This window comes from Trachemys scripta, chromosome 5 (assembly GCF_013100865.1).
Source record: "Trachemys scripta elegans isolate TJP31775 chromosome 5, CAS_Tse_1.0, whole genome shotgun sequence".
NCBI lineage: Eukaryota > Metazoa > Chordata > Testudines > Emydidae > Trachemys > Trachemys scripta.
Window position 1 is genome coordinate 71759281 of NC_048302.1, and position 18237 is coordinate 71777517.

General features: G+C 41.6%; 1 protein-coding gene across 3 annotated transcripts in view; it reads left to right on the forward strand.

Annotated features, from left to right (window-relative positions):
• Positions 1 to 18237, forward strand: part of CEP44 (centrosomal protein 44) — a 40193-nt gene that overhangs the window by 260 nt on the left and 21696 nt on the right. For 2 of the 3 annotated variants that reach the window (XM_034772923.1, XM_034772924.1), the window contains exons 2-3: positions 8102 to 8251; positions 16592 to 16742. In XM_034772923.1, coding sequence (XP_034628814.1) covers positions 8163 to 8251; positions 16592 to 16742 — 240 coding nt within the window. In that variant the 5' untranslated portion in view covers positions 8102 to 8162. The remainder of the gene's footprint in view (positions 1 to 8101; positions 8252 to 16591; positions 16743 to 18237) is intronic. The other variant, XM_034772925.1, reaches the window with a different exon arrangement.

Below are 18237 nucleotides of genomic sequence, written 5' to 3' on the forward strand. Positions count from 1 at the left end.
GCTGAGTATAGGCGAGCGGAGAATCGCTATGGGGGAGTCGGAGAAAGGGGGGGATTACTCTGTATGCGACCCGTCGCCCCCGGCTTCCTGATGCTGCCCGCCCCGCCGGTCTGTGTCTGTTTCAGTCTTTGCCCCTCCCCCATACCGAGACTGATCGTGGGGGGCGCGAAGTTTTCGGTGCATCTTCCCTTGGGCGGGACAGGCTCTGTTCCGCGCGGCCGCCGAGTCTCTTTCCCCCTCGGAGGCCAGGGCCGGGCCCCGGATTTTCTGTAGCGCACTCTGCTCGCTCCCGTGTAAAGTGGCCCAGAGTGCGAGAGGGGCTGAGCACTTCCCTTGTGCTTCTCTCCAGCTGCGAAGCACCGGCCTGGAGGCCCTGCTTCTCCCGGACTTACATCAGCACGTCCGGCGCGGGACACTACCCGAGCCCGGGGGCACTACAGCTTCCTGAGGACTTGCAAGGCAGAAAAAGGGCAACATGTGCGCCTTGCCCCCTTTTACTTTGCTGAGTCTCCTGTGGGGAAAACGGACTCCTGGGTGCTGACCATTTTGGGAGGTCTCTGGTCACAACCGCCTGGATGCTTCTGCCAGATATGAAATAGAAGGGTGTTATAATTAGGATCCTACCAAATTCAGGGGCCATTTTGGTCATTTTTACCGTCATAGGAATTAAAAAATCGTAAATTTCATGATTTCAGCTGTTTAAATCTGAAATGTCACAGTGTTGTGATTTCAGGGGTTCTGACCCATAAAGGAGTTGTGGAGGGGGTTACAAGGTTTTGTGGGGAGGCGGTTGCGGTACTGTTACCATTACTTCCGTATTGCTGTGGCGCTGCCTTCGGAGCTGGGCAATTGGAGAGCGGCAGCGGCTGGCTGGGAGCCCAGCTCTGAAGGCAGCGCCGCAGCCAGCAGCAGTGCAGAAGGAAGGATGTCTAGGTATAGTATTGCCACCCTTACTTCTGCACTGCTGCTGGCAGGGCACTAGCTTTAGATCTGGGTGCCCAGCTAACAGCTGATGCCGCTTTCCAGCCACCCAGATCTGAAGGCAGTGCAGAAGTAAGGGTGGCAATACTGCAATCCCCCTAAAATAATCTTGTGACCCCTGCAACTCCATTTTGGGTCAGGATCCCCAACTTAAGAAATGCTGATCTCCCGTGTGAAATCTGCATAGTATAGGGTAAAAGCACACAAAAGACCAGACTTCATGGGCGGAGACCAGATTTCATGGTCCGTGATGCGTTTTTTATGACTGTGGATTTGGTAGGGCTCTAGTTATAGTCATCTCACCTGTACCTCAAAGCTAAGGATAGCAATTTAATGCTGCTACTTGCCATTGGTATAAATCAGTAGAACTGTTCCTGTTGCTGCTTCATCACTTGAATTATTGTTTAAAACTGCATGGGATGAGACAATTATTGGCAGTTTGTTACTGTTGAGAGTTAATTAGTATCTTTTACAATAACAATATGTAACCACTGTATAATGCACAACTTTGTGTGTTGATCTCCAAGTTCAAATGTTTATGGATCTATTGCTGGGTATATAGTATGTGGCAGAGAATGATCCTTTTTCCTGTCCCTGCAAAAGGAAATGTTTTATTGGAAGCTAATGCCCTCAGTATTTAAATGGTGCAAAAATGGGAAGAAGGGTGAGAAAAATGGAAGGGCTAAATTGTAGCTTGTTTAGGAAGAGCCACACTGACTGAATGCCACTGCTATTTTTCTGTTACATGCATTGGAAGGAAGTTTACATATTTCTTCAATGGGTGGGGATATTGTATTGATGTCACCTAGGTACTTTGTGATTTTAAAAACTACAGGTACCTTGTTTCCTGTAGGATTTTACAGCAGGATAGCTAATGTGCATTAGTTATTCCACAGTAAAAACAGCACCTTTTTTTGCAGTTGACATTGCCCAAGTATAAAAACAGCAGTTGGCTTCCTCCTCTGTTGCGGGTGTAATTCTTCAATGGGAACTCTGTTAGTCATATTGAATAGGTCTCTCCTCTTTGTCTTTTTGATCTTAAGAACCATTTTTTGTACAAATAGGCAGTATTGGTAGTCCATGTAAAATGGACCTATGGACCCTATATAAACACAAGGAATTTTCATTAAAATGTAGAGGTGTCATGTGTTTAAGGGATCTTTTGACTACTTACCCCATTATTTTAATGGGCTCTTTAACTTCCCATAAATGTCTAAAACTCTGCTAGTGTAACTTGTTTTCAGCACTTGTTTTCACATTCTGTAGTTCCAATGTGGAAATGGCAGTGTGAAACTGTCATCTTGTTAACTTAAATTATACTCTCAAAACAAAATTATGATTGTACCCCACATTGTAGATTAGAACCTCCATTTTTTATATGACTCTACTTTGTGTTATGTAAGAGCTTGTTTAAACTGGTGTACATATAGCCTGGTTGTAATGTATAATAAGAGAAGGAGGAGTTGAAGCTCTCCCCAAGATGAGAAAACACTTAATGAGACATCTGCTTGCTCCCAAGGTTTGACTTGCTTCTGACTAAATTGGCTCCATCTCTGCTCTGAAACAAAGGGGACTGTTCATGTGAGTTCAGCATGGCTGGGACATTGGGACCTCACAGCGGGATTCATGATCAAAACTACTTATATGCATGAGGGCTTGTGTGCAAAAGGGAGACTATGGCTAAAAAGAGAGGATTGAGCAGGAGGAGATGGGTCAGGAGGATCTGAAGGACACTCACCGAGACCTCATAGGAAAGATGAAACTGAGGGAGGGTCATGAGTGCAGCTGTTGGTTGTTTTTGCTTAGATCTGTAACTCGTGTGCTTGACTCTAAGTAAAGTGAATAGTTAAGTTCCTATGCAAAGTCTGTTACTTGCTTTAACTGTCTTGTCGTCCCCGAGAAGTTAAATTGTAAACCAGATACCCATGAGGGTGGAGCTCTGGGGATGGCATAATAAAACTATCAGGGGGGCTTGTGGCGTCAGTACTGGTCTTTGGGCCTAGGGCAGCTAGACTATGGGGTCCCATATCCCTAGGAGGGCTACTAGACAGGGGTCTGTACCCCCGGAGTGTGCCAGAGAGGCTGGATTTAGAGATTGCAAAGATGTTGCTCAGACCTAGTAGGCCATATCCAAAGGTTGGGTCCAGTACAGCAGTCTCTTTTCTGATCACGATGGAGAAACTTAGCCAGGGCTGTGACAGGCACTCTCCCCAATTTTTAGCAAGAATTTAATAGGTTGCTGTAGTGTAAAGTCTTATGGCAGAAATTTCACTACTTTTACTCAGGTTTTGAAAAAAAATAACCAGACATACTAGCTGCTGGAGTTAAACAAACAAACAAAAAAACCAGAGAAGAATGTGTTGAAGCAGCACCACCCTTGCTAGGAATCTCAGCTTTTCTGCCCCATCAGGTCCTAGAATTTTTGTTAGTGTGCTGTCTCTAGACCTTACTTAGAGGGACCTCCAGCTCTCCCATCAGCCTCTGGTTACTGGTAGGTCTGAAATTTGAATCTGCATCTCCTTTTCCATTCCCTCCAGGGGCTACAGGTAATTACAAGGTAGGGCACGAGGGGAAGATTTTAACTACTTTACCCTAACTCACCTTCCTGGCCAATGTGGTTGGAAAGAGGTCCTTGTTACTTTTGTCTTCTCCCAGAATTTTCTGGATGGTGCAAAGAGGGAAAGAGGACTGCTGCCCCAAAGTTCCCAGCCTATTTTTTTCAGGGGGAAGGAGAGGATGGTCCTCCTGTGTCATAACTCTAGTTCCTGCCAGCGGTGCTACCTATAGTTTGCCCAAGTTGCATATGGTTCTTAAAAGTGTCACTCTTGTGCATAAGGTTCTGAATAGCTGTGAAACTGATCAGATTCTTATTAAAGAATCTGTTCTCAGTGGTACCAGATGATAGAACAAGGAGTAATGGTCTCAAGTTGCAGTGGGGGAGGTTTAGGTTGGATATTAGGAAACAGTTTTTCACTAGGAGGGTGAGGAAGCACTAGAATGGGTTACCTAGGGAGGTGGTGGAATCTCCTTCCTTAGAGGTTTAAGTCAGGCTTGACAAAGCCCTGGCTGGGATGATTTAGTTGGGGATTAGGTCCTGATTTGAGCAGGAGGTTGGACTAGATGACCTCCTGAGGTCCCTTCCAACTCTGATATTCTATGATTCTAAAGTTACTGTTCACCTGCTTGGCAAAGCTATAAGCACACGAACAGGCACTGAGGCTCCCTGTTTCCAGATTCAGGGCTACAGCACTATATCATTCTACACTGAGTCCATGTTTGTTAATGGTGAAAAGCTTCTAAAAGGACTAGAAACATATTCTTCTAATTAAAGCTTAGATTCTGCAGAAATGTATCGTATGGATCTTTTCACTCACTGAGGTCTCAACTAGTGGATTTTTCAAATCCTGCTTTAACAAATGTACTGCAGAATAAGTATTGTTACTAATTAAAATTACTCTTTTTAAATGTCCTACCCCCCACCCCCAAACCCTTTCACTGATTTGCTTACTTTCTAAATTGCAAATAATCTCCCTCTCATTACATGAATTAGTGAGATTCTGTTGTATTTATAGTTCCCGGGGAAGTTGCATACAGTTTTATATATAACTTGCCATGCTGATTGAAACGTATACAGTAGTAAACAAGCAAACTGGGGGAAATGCCATCTTCTATAATTTGGCACTGCATATTTTCAAAATTTTCTTTGAACTAATTATCTCTTGGAAACCTGCCTCACTTTCTTGCTAATGAAACCTTTTCATGAAGCACTGATGGAGGAATCTTGTCAGTTTGCTAATGGATCTTCTCTGCAAGACAGGCATTTTTCTCTGTAGGAATCTCTGCTGCAGATCAGACTGAGTGAAACTAATACAAGCCTTAGTTTCTTCTGGGAAGGAAGGTTCACAGATCTTAATCAGTAAGTTGTCAGTTTGCTTACAGCTTGGGCATCAGAGCCAGACCTGTCACATGCAGGGTGGGAGTGACCCTGAAATACCCAGCAGTTTTGCTCTGCCTTCTCAGGTGTAAACAGGCTTTTTAAGACAATGCAGAACAGAAATTGAAGCCCAGAAAAGTACTTAATTCAATACATTTGGTCCTTTCAGAACTGCATGGTCTGGTTCCAGGTTTGTAAGAGAGCTTTTTTTTTTTTTTTTTGCTCTTAGTCTTGCTCTTGTTGAGGTTTTGCAGCAATTACTGCCCCTGCAGCACTGCTGAGAGCGCAGATGTGGCGGACAAACAACAAGGAAAGATCTTTATCGCCCATTCTTCCTTTATGGAATGTGTAGATGGAGATATCCCACTTTCCATGATGAGTAAGCCAGGCCTATCTTCTGAGGCTCAACTGTTCAGATATTGTCCAAGCCCCCTTTTGATCAGGCTACAATGGAGCCAAGTGCACTCAGAACAGTCTTCTAAGATGGAGAATTGCTGAAAGGTGCACAAAACAGCTGTGCCAGTTTGGAATGTTGCAGAACCATCCATGCTCGCATCAGCAAATTGCTGCTGCCTCATGGTCCCACCCACCTGCTTTCCAAATCCCAGCTGTGAAGGGATGGACTTAGAAACAGTTTGGACCCAGCAAAAGCAATAGGATGGCATTAAAGGGCCTATCTGTTTATTCATTTAGCTCATTCCTGCTTCCTCTTCTCCAGTGGTTTGGCCTAATTTCAAAGAAGGCCCTTCTTAACTGAATTTTTCAAAGTCCTCCTTGGTTGAAGGTTACCAATCCATAGGATGTACTTTCAGGGGCCAAGGCAGTTCTGTTCCTCCAACACAACCAGTGAAAAAACACCTACTCTGAACCTCTCCATGGTGTTGTGGAGTGACCCTTTCAAGGAAATAGAGACTAAATCAAAAAGGAGAAGTGTGTCCACCTTTTTCAGGTAGCTCTTCCAATGAGACCCACAGATTTTTCTTCCTTTTCTTGAATACCCACATAGCTGGAAGGAAAGAAGAAAAGGGAGCCAATCAGAAAGGAGAGAGATTCCTCACTTTCCTCTCAAAATCAGGAAGAAGCTGGCATATCTTTCCTAGTGTTCCAAATCTCTTTATTGGAGTCAGACTGGCAATGAGAAACTGGCCAAGGCTCGGGTGGCCAGAAAACACAAACCTAAATCTTGCCATAGGATCTTCTGTCTCTTCATCAGAATCATGGGAGCCTAATGTCTTGAATCTTAGGAGATCTATAGGAGGGAAAGAAAAAGACAGGAGAACTTCTGTTCCTCCACCTGGAAGAAGGGTCAGCTGTTGGTGTTGGAACCCAAGGACCAGGAGGAAAAGACAGGATATTTACCCCCAGGATATTTGAGACACTTTCAGGTTGTCACAAGCCTAGTTTTTCCTCTGGGATAATCCCCCAAAAGAAGAAGGGGGGGGGGAAGAGAAAGGGATGTGGGTGGGGTCAAGAAAGAGAATTAGATTAGTAAGAATTTTTTCCCTTTGGGATACAAATAGAATTATCAGAATTTCTATGCATGGATGTTACTGGTCCTGAATGGGAAACTTTTGCAAAAACAAGTATCTGTGAAAACTTGTTCGGTTTTTGTAAAATTCTGTAAAATGCTGCACAATAGGTCAGGGCTAGTGAATTGATCCAAAGTGGATATGGTCCTCTCCTGGAATGGGCACCTCTGATTGTTTAAAAAACAAATCTCATGGCTGGGCCATATTCCTATGGAATATCTGTCAGCAGCACTCATGTGTTTCTCCTCAAAATGCCCTTCATGTCTCCACTAGGGTAATGAAGGTAGATCAACAATTGTCTCAAGGGTCTGACCTCACAGGGTCCCAGAGCCTGGCCTGCAGCCCAAGCCCAAACATTTACACTAAACAGCTCCATAGCCTAAGCCTGTGATAGCTGGCATGGTCCAATTGCGGGTTTTTAACTTCAGTGTAGACTTATCCTGAGATGGAATACAAGCCTTGCTACAAATCAGGGTAGTCTTTTTGTTGTCATGCATATGTGTTTTGTGTCAGTTGGACTCTCTTGATTGATATATACCAGTATCCAAAATATGCTAGAAAGGTTGACGTGCTGCATGAATAGCAATTTATTTTGTGGATGAACTGCTTATTACACGGGTCAGTAATTTTCTATTTTTTTTTTTTTTTTTTTTTAAGTATTTGGTCTTGAGTTGCTACAGAATTGATTATGGTCTGTTTAATACCTACACTGGTCTTAATGCAAAAGATCTTTTCCCCCACTAGGGCTGGTTTAGAGCTAACTTTACTATTTTCCCCAACATTTATGATAGTATATTGCATATTCCTCACTGAGTACTACAGACATGTCAAGTCTGAAGATTTCAGTCTTAATTGTTCTGAATTTATCAGATTGTGAAAAGGCATCAGAATAGTCTTCAGAGCACGGGAAACACTGGAGGTTTGTTTGTTTTAAAGACACATTCATAACTTAAATGGTTGGATTTTCTTTAAACCTTAAGGGAAAAATATCTCTAAGTTAAAGTAAGACTTGAGACATTCATGTAAAAGATTTTTTTTGTTCACCTAGTTTCTTTCTCTGCCTTTCTACATATTTTCCCAAACCGAGTTTAAACTTCATCCCCTAATGGCCACAGAACTGGTGTCTGCAACACCGTTTTGTATTTTTATTATAGTTAAGTATGCTTTTTCAGGGCTTATGCAGCATTTATATAAGATTTTATATAGTGTTTTTTGCTTTACACACTTCCCCTTATAATACTCTTGCCTTTGTTTCCTTGAAATAAAGATTCATCCAGATCCCATAAGCTGGTTGTATAGAGCTGTCTTCAGACCATAATGATACGACTACCTGACATTGAGTAAAACACAGGTCTTTGTTCCACCTGAGCAAGCTATTTAGGAAGCAATAACCCAACTATGGAATTTGAACTCTGATTTCCCTTTCTAGCAGTAATAATTCTAGTTTACTGACTGACCTATATATTCCATGCTTTTTAGTTTGAATGAGGAAGTACACAGACATTAATTTGTGCGGTACCTTGGCTCAATAGCATATTGGGAAATGTTATAGAATGTCAGAAATAAGACAGTGTCTCGGGGGGAAAAAAAAACATGGACTTCACTGGTAATCCTATTGCAGTTTATAATTGTCATGTTTGTTTTTTTTCTTTTTAAGAAGGAGAATATCCTGTATTAAACTTGTCCCAAAATCTAAAAGAAGAATAGCGTGTGAAATAATGGCAACCGGAGACTTAAAAGGAAGTTTACGCAAGCTAGAACAAGGACTTCGCTTGTTAAACTATCCTAGAGATGTGGATTACACAGGGTAAGAGGCAATTAAATATTTTGAATTAACTTGTGCTTATACATCATGATGACTACAAGAATGTAAACAGTTCTGGTAATTGTTAATAGAAATTCCACCACAGAGTCAATATAGAAATTATGATCTGTGCATGTGTGTGCTAATGGCAGGGTATGGTAGATACCTAGTCAGATTGAATACACATTCCAAATCATTTAATTATATAGTGTCAAATTTTGAGTGTGCGCACTAAGAAATAGGTTATTCCTGTTGACAAAGCTGATAGAATACTGATGTTTATGGGCTGAGATTGGGCCATTTGCCATTGTAGACAGTCATGACTTTTATTAGCAAATATCTTCAACAGCCAGAGATGAGACATTGAAGGGGCAGGACTCAGAGTTACTACCGAGAATTTTTCCCAGGTGTCTGGCTGGTGGGTCTTGCCCATATGGTCAGGGTATACCAGCTGCCATATTTGGGAAGGAATTTCCCCCCAGGTCAGATTGGCAGACACACTGATGGTTTTGTGTTTTTTTGGTTTTTTTTGCCTTTCTCTGCAGCGTGAGGAACAGGTCACTTGCTGTTTGAACTAGAGTAAGTGGTGGATTCTGTGTAACTTGAAATCTTTGAATGAAGATTTGAGAACTTCAGTAACTCAGCCAGAGGTTACAGACCTGCTTACGGGAGTGGGTGGGTGAGGTGTTGTGGCCTACAATGTGCAGGAGGTCAGACTAGATGAGCATGACAATCCCTTCTGGCCTTAAAGTCTGTTACCTGGTTCAGCTGCAGGTGTTTTATTGAACAGTAGACATATGTATAGATACTAATATCACCCTTTCCAGCTGTTCAGCATTTCACAATTGACTTGGGACACTTCTGTGGGTTTCACTTTTCTCTGAAGCATTAGAATAGGGGCCTATGTTGGAGGCAGGATACTTTACAACTAGTATTATTTACATATCTCTTATGGGAAATCTATCAATAGTGCAGCTTCACCAGTGTTGGTAACAGTGAGAGCACTAAGGTAGAAAGTGGTATTTTTACCACTGCCCTCTTCTCAGTGCAAGTACAGAGAGGTAGCGATAAGAAGTGGCACTGCTCGCTCTATACTAGCACTCTCATTAGTAATAGTTCAGTATTAAGAGAAAGCACTGCAGTTCTTCCCACATTGTCATCTAGACCTGAGCAGGGTCAGATTACACAGCGATAAAATGCTTGTGCATTTTCTACTGTAGCATTACCCCAAGTGCAGCTGAAGTGCTGAGAGATTTCACACAAAATGTTATTACAGGTGCAGCCTGAGATGATTTGCCTCATTTGCACAAATAAGTTACTCTTCTCCCTAGTGAATGGATTCAGTATTTTAATAATCTGTTGAATGTACAATGTCACAATGAAAACATTCAGTATTTAATACAACAGTTATTGCACATTCAGTTTTCCTTGGTATCCCCAGTCATTTGTGTAAGTAGTTGCAAATCAAGATGTACTTCACTCAGTTTGTTACTGATAGTTATTTGCCCTTGTAGCGAAGCAATGACTTGCCGGTGCTGCGCCTCCTGCTGGTTGTCCTGGAAATTAGCTCTTCACCAGCTTCAGAACGCCCTCTGCAGGCCACTGGCTCGCCTTCTGCTGGCTCTGTGTCCCTCCCGGACCCCTTTCCCTGGGGTTTTGCCCTCCACAGTACCCAAGCTCTGGATCTCCCCTCCCAGGGGAACCCTCACCCTCTACACCCACCTTGCCTCAGTGGCTACTTCCGGTCATCATCTAGCCCCTGCTCACTGGGGCAGACTGCAGTCTGTAAACCACTCATCACTGGCAAGGGGGTTTTGGACCTCCTGCCTTTGCCTAACCCCAGGCTACACCTCTCTAGGCCTTGCACAGGGCCTGCAGCCTGGGGAGTTACCAGGCTGGCACTCCCAGCTCCTCTTGCCTTCCCCAGCACTACTCTACTCAGGTCCCCTTCTCTCCCAGGCAGCCAGGTCCTTCTCTCTCTACAGCTAGAGAGAGACTGACTTAGCTCCTGACTCACAGCCCTTTTATAGGGCCAGCTGCGGTTGCTTCCCCAATCAGCTTAGCCTTTTCTCTCCGGAGCGGGGTAACTGCCCCGCTACAGTCCTTTTCTCTCTTTAGCAATGCTTTAACATCACAGGTGACCTGGAAATACATATCCGGTTTAGGACTGATGACAAGGTCCATGTAACCAGCAGACATAAACCCTATAATTTTGTAACCATTAAATACCAGCTTCGCAGTGAGGGTTGCAAGAATTCTGTAATATGATATATTGTCCAAATCCAGAGCCAAATATGGATTTTAAGTTATTTCACTAATGTAATTTGACTTTGATATCGCCTTTTCAGTATTCTATAACTTGTGGAACAGGGAGGAGGAGCATTTTAATTAACTTTTATGACGGTTCTCTGAACTGTTGTATGGGGTAAGAAAGCTAGGGGAAAAGTTCTTGGGGCCTGATTTTTATTCTCTTTCCTACCTCCCAAAGCTGACTTTCTCTTCTTCCACTATTTGGTGTCTTGCCCGCCTCAGAACAGGCATTTGGTTAGCTTAGAGCTTCTGTACACAAGCATTTCCCAAGCAAACCCCCTGCAGTGTGAAACTGAACAGGCACATTTCATGTATGTTCCTTTTCAGTTTCACTTGGGAAAGTACTTGTGCGCAAGAGTATAATGTTAGTGTCTATGTGACTCCTGGGCACAGTATCTCCACAGGAGTCAGTAAATGGAAAAAACAACAGCTTGTTACAAGGGAAGGTGGATCCTAAGCTACTGGACTGCAGATGTGCTATATACTTGGTTGAATAAATGACACACTATTGCAAAAGCTAAAAAAAAAAGCCATAATTTCCTTATGCTTGCTGCAGAGTTAGGCACTTAAGTGCAACAGAATTCTAGAGGCCCAGGGTAACAGTATGACTATTATGAAAAGTGTAACATGCAAAACTTAAATATTATCCAAAAATCCCCAAAGGTGCATGCACAAATGTAAGAGAGAGGGAGATTTTGGCATACTTGGTGACATAATTTGATCCACTTTTTACTAGTTTTTTCCTGTAGTGCCTTGATTAAAGCTGGACCTTTGCAAAAAATACACTTCTTCCACTGTGCAGTGGAAGCAATAGCATGTCGCTGAAGTTGTTTATAGTGAATACTTCACATTTGGCTTAAGGAAAGTTCAGCTGGAGTTTTTCATTTAAATTGATCTTAAAGCTAATGCAATTCTTTCATTTATAATCATGTTTATGAATTTTGTACAAGAGGAAAAAGCAGTACATTTTTCTGGAAACAGAGGACTGGCTTTATAAATAATCTTAGTACATTAACCAGTTCCATAAACGTAAGTGGCTCAATAAAGCAAAAATGTTGTTTAATCCCTTTGAAGTTTTAGTTCTTCAATAATGGAGAGTAAATGTCAGTTAAAATGTATATTTTCTAATAGATATGTTAATATACAGAATGCCTATTGATAAAGGTGGAGGGGTAATAAAAAGATTTATATGGCTACGCAGGGAGATTGAAAACAATGTTAGTGTAGAAAAGACGTTGTATGTCAATGTTCTTCTTTGAGTTATTGTCCACATCTTCATGGATTCCATTCTTGGTGTTCATATGGCCCGTGCACATGAGATCAGATTCTTACGACCTGCAGTGTGTGTTTGGGTCTGCACCTGTGTTCTATATGTCCTTGCCTGTGCTCCTCTCCCACCCTCCAGAAACAGGGTATAAAGAGCAGAGCAAGCCCAACTGTTCCTTGTTTCTTTCTTACCATCCATGGCAGCAAGACAGAAACCCTGCAGTGTCCAGTTACTTCTCTGTATTCAGTGTTAGTGTTAACTAGTTCGTTTTAATCTTTTTCCTGTTGGCAAAAATACATTTGTTTAGTCAGATATTTAGGTTTTAGGGCCTGTCTCACCCCCTGCAGCGCGCGCGCGCGCACACACATACACACACAAATACAGGGGCTCTTGCAATATGGAAGAAGTGAAATCCCTGGAGTTTAAAACTTGACTCTCTCAAGAGAAATTTCAACACCACTTAACAGGTACTCTAGATGCCTTTGTTTGCCTAGGTGAGAATATGTTCCATACATATTCCTGAGAAGCTGGTTCAATAAAAGATATATTACCTCACCCACATTGTCTCTCTAATATTTCATATATCACTTCTCTAAGTGGATTCAGAAAGCTTGAGAAAGCTCTTAAAATCATTCCTCGTGTAATGCTCTATGTCAGCCTCCACAGATGCCAAAAAGAAGGATGTAGGGAGACCTCAGTTCTCCAATCAGTCCCTCTCCATGAGCACCCCAGTGGGCCAATATTTCACCCTGAACTTGCACATTGTTGACTAAGAGGCCTCGGTCATCTGTCTCCATTCTAGTGTCAGATATAAGCTGAGGCATAAGTTATCCTCACCAGAGCCTACCAAGTCAGACACGAGCAAGTCAGATACCTGGCTCAGTCATCTTTGGCTCAACAGTTAAAGGGTAGTCCAGAGGCCTGACATAAGTCCATCTGGTGCCTTGGTACTGAATGTTAAACGTGTATCTTCAGTACTGACGAAACATGTGGACTGCCCTTGCTCCATCATTGGCCCCTTGGTACCTGGTGTGCAGATACCATCTGTACTAGCACCTAAAGCGCATATGAGTACAGAGTATGAGTAAAGTACAGAGTGATCTAACTGTAGGATTAATAACCGTGTCAGTGAGGATGCTGGTAGCTAAGCCACAAGTTAATGTGATTCATTAGTACAGCAGATGAAGGAGGTATCTCCAGTACCAACATTATCCCCTGCCCAATTAGGGAAAATACAGCAGAGCCAGAGCACTCCTGAAAGGATGGCCTTCCCACCCCACCCCCTTTGGAAAGAAGTATACTTCTTCTGTTCATCCTCATTGAGACTCAGTAGGGAGTCATCTCCTACATAGCCACCCTCTCCCACTTGGGTAGCACAATATAATCAGGAAGCAACCTGGGACTCACAGGGAACATCTTGGTACCCCCATCCCAGTATCTATACCCTTATCAGCCTTGGCCCTACTGGGTACCTGTGCATGTGCAGTCATATTCTCATAAGCCTGTAATTTCTGCCCTTTCTAAAGTTAGACTGCCCTTCCCAAAGAGGCAGTATAGACCAACATAGGCAGGCCAGCTAGTGCAGCCTCAAATACAGTGACATGACGAGGAAAATGATATGGAACAACATCTACAAGGGAAGAAACAACTTTTCCCTGCTTTAGTTTCCTTATCCTTCCCCAAGGAGGCAGTAAATCCTCATTGGATAACTTCAGGGAGTTCTGGGACCTCATCAGGCATATGGCAAAGACTCTGGAGATATTTCTGGAAGTGGTACAAGAGAAATATGATAAGCTTCTGGAGAACTTGCACTCTTCCACACCTGGCAGGCTAGCAATGCTGACAAAGGAGGAATTGTTGGAGACTGCTGAAGATCTTTGACAGAGTCCAGCCACACCCAAGTATGCAGACAGAAGGAACAAAGTCCCTTCAGATTCCTACTTTGGTAAGGCTGTCCCACAACCATTGTTTAAGTAGGACTCCTCCTACCTACCTCCAAGCAAATAGACAACTGCTTGTTAGTCACCAAGAGTGGAATCCGTGTGGACAATCACTTGAAGAAGGGTTACTGTAGCTTCAAGACAGGTTCTTCGAGATGCATTGTCCACCTGGATTCCTTCACCTACCTTCCTTTCTGGTTATTACAGAATTCCTGCTCCTCCAGGTTTGTGTATTGGTAAAGGAATCTGAGGGATGGTTGAGCTAACTGCCTTTTTTATGTTCTTGAATGGATGAACTTCTAGGGCATAGATGTGGCCTAAAGAATCCAATCTCATGTGTATGCTGTTCATGTGGGCAACAAATCTTCAAAAGACACAGTTTATCTAAGTTACACCTCTACCCCTATATAACTTGATCCAATATAACACGAATTCATATATAACACATTAAAGCAGCATTCCGGGGGGCGGGGCTGCGCACTCGGTAGATCAAAGTTCAATATAACGTGGTTTCGCCTAGAACGCGGTAAGATTTTTTTGGCTCCTGAGGGCAGCATTATATTGGGGTAGAGGTTAAGTAACCATTTTTTAATAGAAGCCTGAAAATTGTAGCAAAGGTATTGTAGCTAGATAGGTTCTTTGAATTATTAGATCTCAAGATTGGTGGATGGACTAAATAAGAAAATGGAAAGTAAAAGAGAATTTAGGCTTGTTTTAATAAATAGGTCAGTATTTGCAAGTGTTTATACCTCTTTGTGGCCATAATCTCGTCTGAAAAGTCTTAAATTCCGTCAGTATTCAGGCTGAGTGCATATGACTTCAATAAGACTGGCCTTTAAAGTACAGATGAAGGAATAGTGCTTTTTGAACACTTTGTTACCCACATAACAGTGTTTTGGGTATTGCAAGTAGTAGAATTCTTGATTAAAGTAATTCTTTCATGAAACTGAAGGCAATTCATGTTAGTCTCACTATGATATTCGGTTATTGCATTCTGCTTTTATCTTTCACTGCAGTAGTAACTTTCTTTAATTTTAGGGAGGTAGGGTATTCCAGTTACACAGTGCAGATAATAGGGCTTCATTAATTCATTGCCTTTGGCATCCTGTTCATCCACAAAAGGACTCCGAGAGAGAGAGAGACTATAAGATGTCTGTGCATCTGCCTCTAGACTTTGTGGTCTGCTGAAGCTGCAAAAAATATAAAAACTGAATAACGAAATGCAGTTCTAAATACGGCTGTTAAGCAGAGCTTGAAAAATTTACCAGACTCCTATTATCTGAAGTGTAATCCTGCTAAGAGATAACAGCAAAAGATACACATCAGTGAGATTCAGGGCAAAGTGTTTTCACAGTCTCGGTGGAAATCTGGTTTCATTGAATTAGCAACAAAGAACTGGAATGACATAAAGACACAAAACAAAAAATAAAAATAAACAAACATTCAGAGACACTATAAAACACTTATTACAATACTAATCCCAGATACAAAGGCTGAGTTTAGGTAAGGGTGAAGGACTATATTTCAGTTGCTGAGTACCGTCTTTCTTTTCTTGTCCAGTATTTAAATGGTAGGTCTAGATTTCTACCCAAAATCTGTTTGCACAGGAAGTTTTCACTGTTCATTGTGTTAGCTGTATAAAGTGTGGCAGTAAAATCATGGAACGTAGTTCAGACTTTTGTTAATTTAAGATCTATACTTTGTCCCAACATGCGCAACACCAGTTCTGTGCGTGTGTGTGTGTTTTGCATATTTGGATTGGTTTGGTGGAAAATGGGAATAGGTGCTGAAAAAGCAAATAAATTGGGTAAAAGTGTCAATATTCAAGGTCAGGTAAAAATGGTAATTTACACTCTACTATTTACAATCTACACTGGGCTGAGAACACTGTATATGAGTGTCTTTTTCTATGAGGAATTAATATGGCTTATGAAATAAATTGCATAGTTGTGCCTTGAATTTCCATTTTATAATGTTGAGGGTTTTTTTAGATCTATTATTTTCAGGAATTGCCTTTTTGCAGAGTGAATAAAAATCGCACTCTCTCTATTAAAATTTTGTTTATACCAGGGTTCTGTCTCATATAGAAGAGTGCTTTAAACTTCCTATTCAATTACTCAAGGGCTGGGTTATAAATTTAGTATTATATACTCCCTACAGTGCATAGTGGAATGTCTGCTGATGTCCTTAGGAAGTTTGTAGAGAGATCGAGACGATGATATGGCCATTATGTTGTAACTAAACATTTGGCTATTTTGTTCAGTGCATTATTGTCACATTTACTGCTCAGTGACAAGATCTGCTCCCATTTGGGCCACTGTTATTTCTGCCTTTTTGTTTCTTTTCTTTTCTTTCCCATCCTTCCTCCTTCTGTCTTTGTGGGCCCCCAGTTGTCTCTGCATTTCCTTCTGTTCAGCAACTTCCAGTTTCAGACCCAGTGTGCTTCACTCCCACCTGTTTCTGCATTCCATCTGCTAAAATGATCAATAGTAAAATACTTTAATGTTGACAGTGAAGTATCATTGTATCATTTTAGAGTTGACACTCCAGTGTGATTCATAGGGAGAGGAGTGTGAGTCAATTTCAGGCTGCCTTCAGACTCAGGCAGATTTCACTGAATCAGGTGACCTAAATGTGAACTATGTTTTTATTTCTGAAGCCAAGAGGGCTAGAAACTTGTTTAAAAAGGGTTGGGGCGGGAGGGGAGAAGGAAGCTGTGCTTCTACACAATTTTGATACATCTTGTGGACCACCACTGGTTTATACTGATTGCTGATTATTTACTTCCATTTACTGTGCAAAATACTTATCCTTTTTCCCCCCCAGCAGTTTTGTAAAGGGTGATCCAGCTGCGTTTTTACCCATCATCAGTTATTCCTTCACGTCCTTCTCAACTTACATAGCAGAACTTTTGGTGGAATCTGATGTAGAGCTCACAGCTAAAAGCGATTTGCGTTTTATTGAAGCTATCTATAAGGTATCTAACTTTATGTTCATTGAGTTTTATGTATCTGATAATTACCCTGCCAAACATTTAATATGCGTCTCTGCTGGGTAATAGAATAATTTTGAAATTGTAATATTGGTGACACAATCATTTGGTAACTCCTGCACAAGAGGTTTGGGGCACGGGTCACTTGCTGGAGGATTCTCTGCACCTTGAAGTCTTTAAACCACAAGTTGAGGACTTCAATAGCTCAGACATAGGTCAGGGGTTTGTTATAGGAGTGGGTGGGTGAGATTCTGTGGCCTGACTAGAAGATCATAATGGTCCCTTCTGACCTTAAAGTCTCTGAGTCTGTGAGTAAATTTAGCTGGGTTGATTTGTAAAGCATATTCAATGTGTCTTCTGCTTGTTGTCTAGAGTCAAGATTTCAGAGGAGCCATGACCAGTATGTGGCAGGTCCAAATTTTGATTTATAACTTAATGAAAACAGTGAAGGTTGATATTAGCTCAACTTTACTCTTTTTAGTTGATACTATTATTGTTGTAGTTGCTAAGACCGCCAGTCATGGACTAGGACCTCATTGTGCTGGATGGTGTACAGACAGAGAACAAAAAGACAGTCCCTGCCCCAAAGAGCTTACACCAAAGTGTAAGACAAGAGACAACAAATAGGTACAGGCAGATTGATAGAATACAGAGAAACAATGAGACATAAGTGGTCAGAATGAGAAGCTGTGGTATCAACCTACCAGAAGCCTAACCAATGTCAAGTTATTAGAAAATACTGTGTCATAATTTTCTGTTAAATGACATCTTAAATCAACAGACTGTAGATATGTAAGCTTACCTGAAACATTCATTGTACAATGTATTATGTAGCCTGAAGTTGACTGAGAGTGTGCCTTATTGCCACTGAGGAAATTAAAACCAATTCTAAGTGTTCATTTTGCAAACAACTGTTCTTGAGTTGTTCCTATGATGTGCCTTTCACACTGGTGTCTATAACTAAGGTACATGCAAATTTGATCTTTTTGATACTGGCACCGTAATCTCATAAAGACTATTAAAAATTCTATACAATCCTAATATTAAAGATACATTAGACTTAAAAATCTAAGTATTACTTGCATTGTATCCTGATTATTTTACTATTGATCTAGTTTATAACAATTGGAGAAATTACAATTTGTTACTTAAAATTGTTGAAGTATGGGTTAGAGAATACATGTAGGAAAAACTGTGTACTGTAGGTTACAATAACATAAGGAATATTTCAGACTTGCTATTTTATATATAAAAACACATTTCACTCTTACATGCTAATTAAATGAAAGTGAGCTGGCTAAAGCTCAGCACAGACAAGCATGAGAAGATGCTGTTGGGTTGCAGGAAACAGTTGGAGAGGGTGGATGTAATATCGGTTTTCTTGCTTGAAAGAGTGACTGCCATGAGTTACCTAGGTTTGCAACAAAGGATGATTTTGGACACCCTCCCTCCCCATAGTTGCAGTGAGGTGATTCTATAG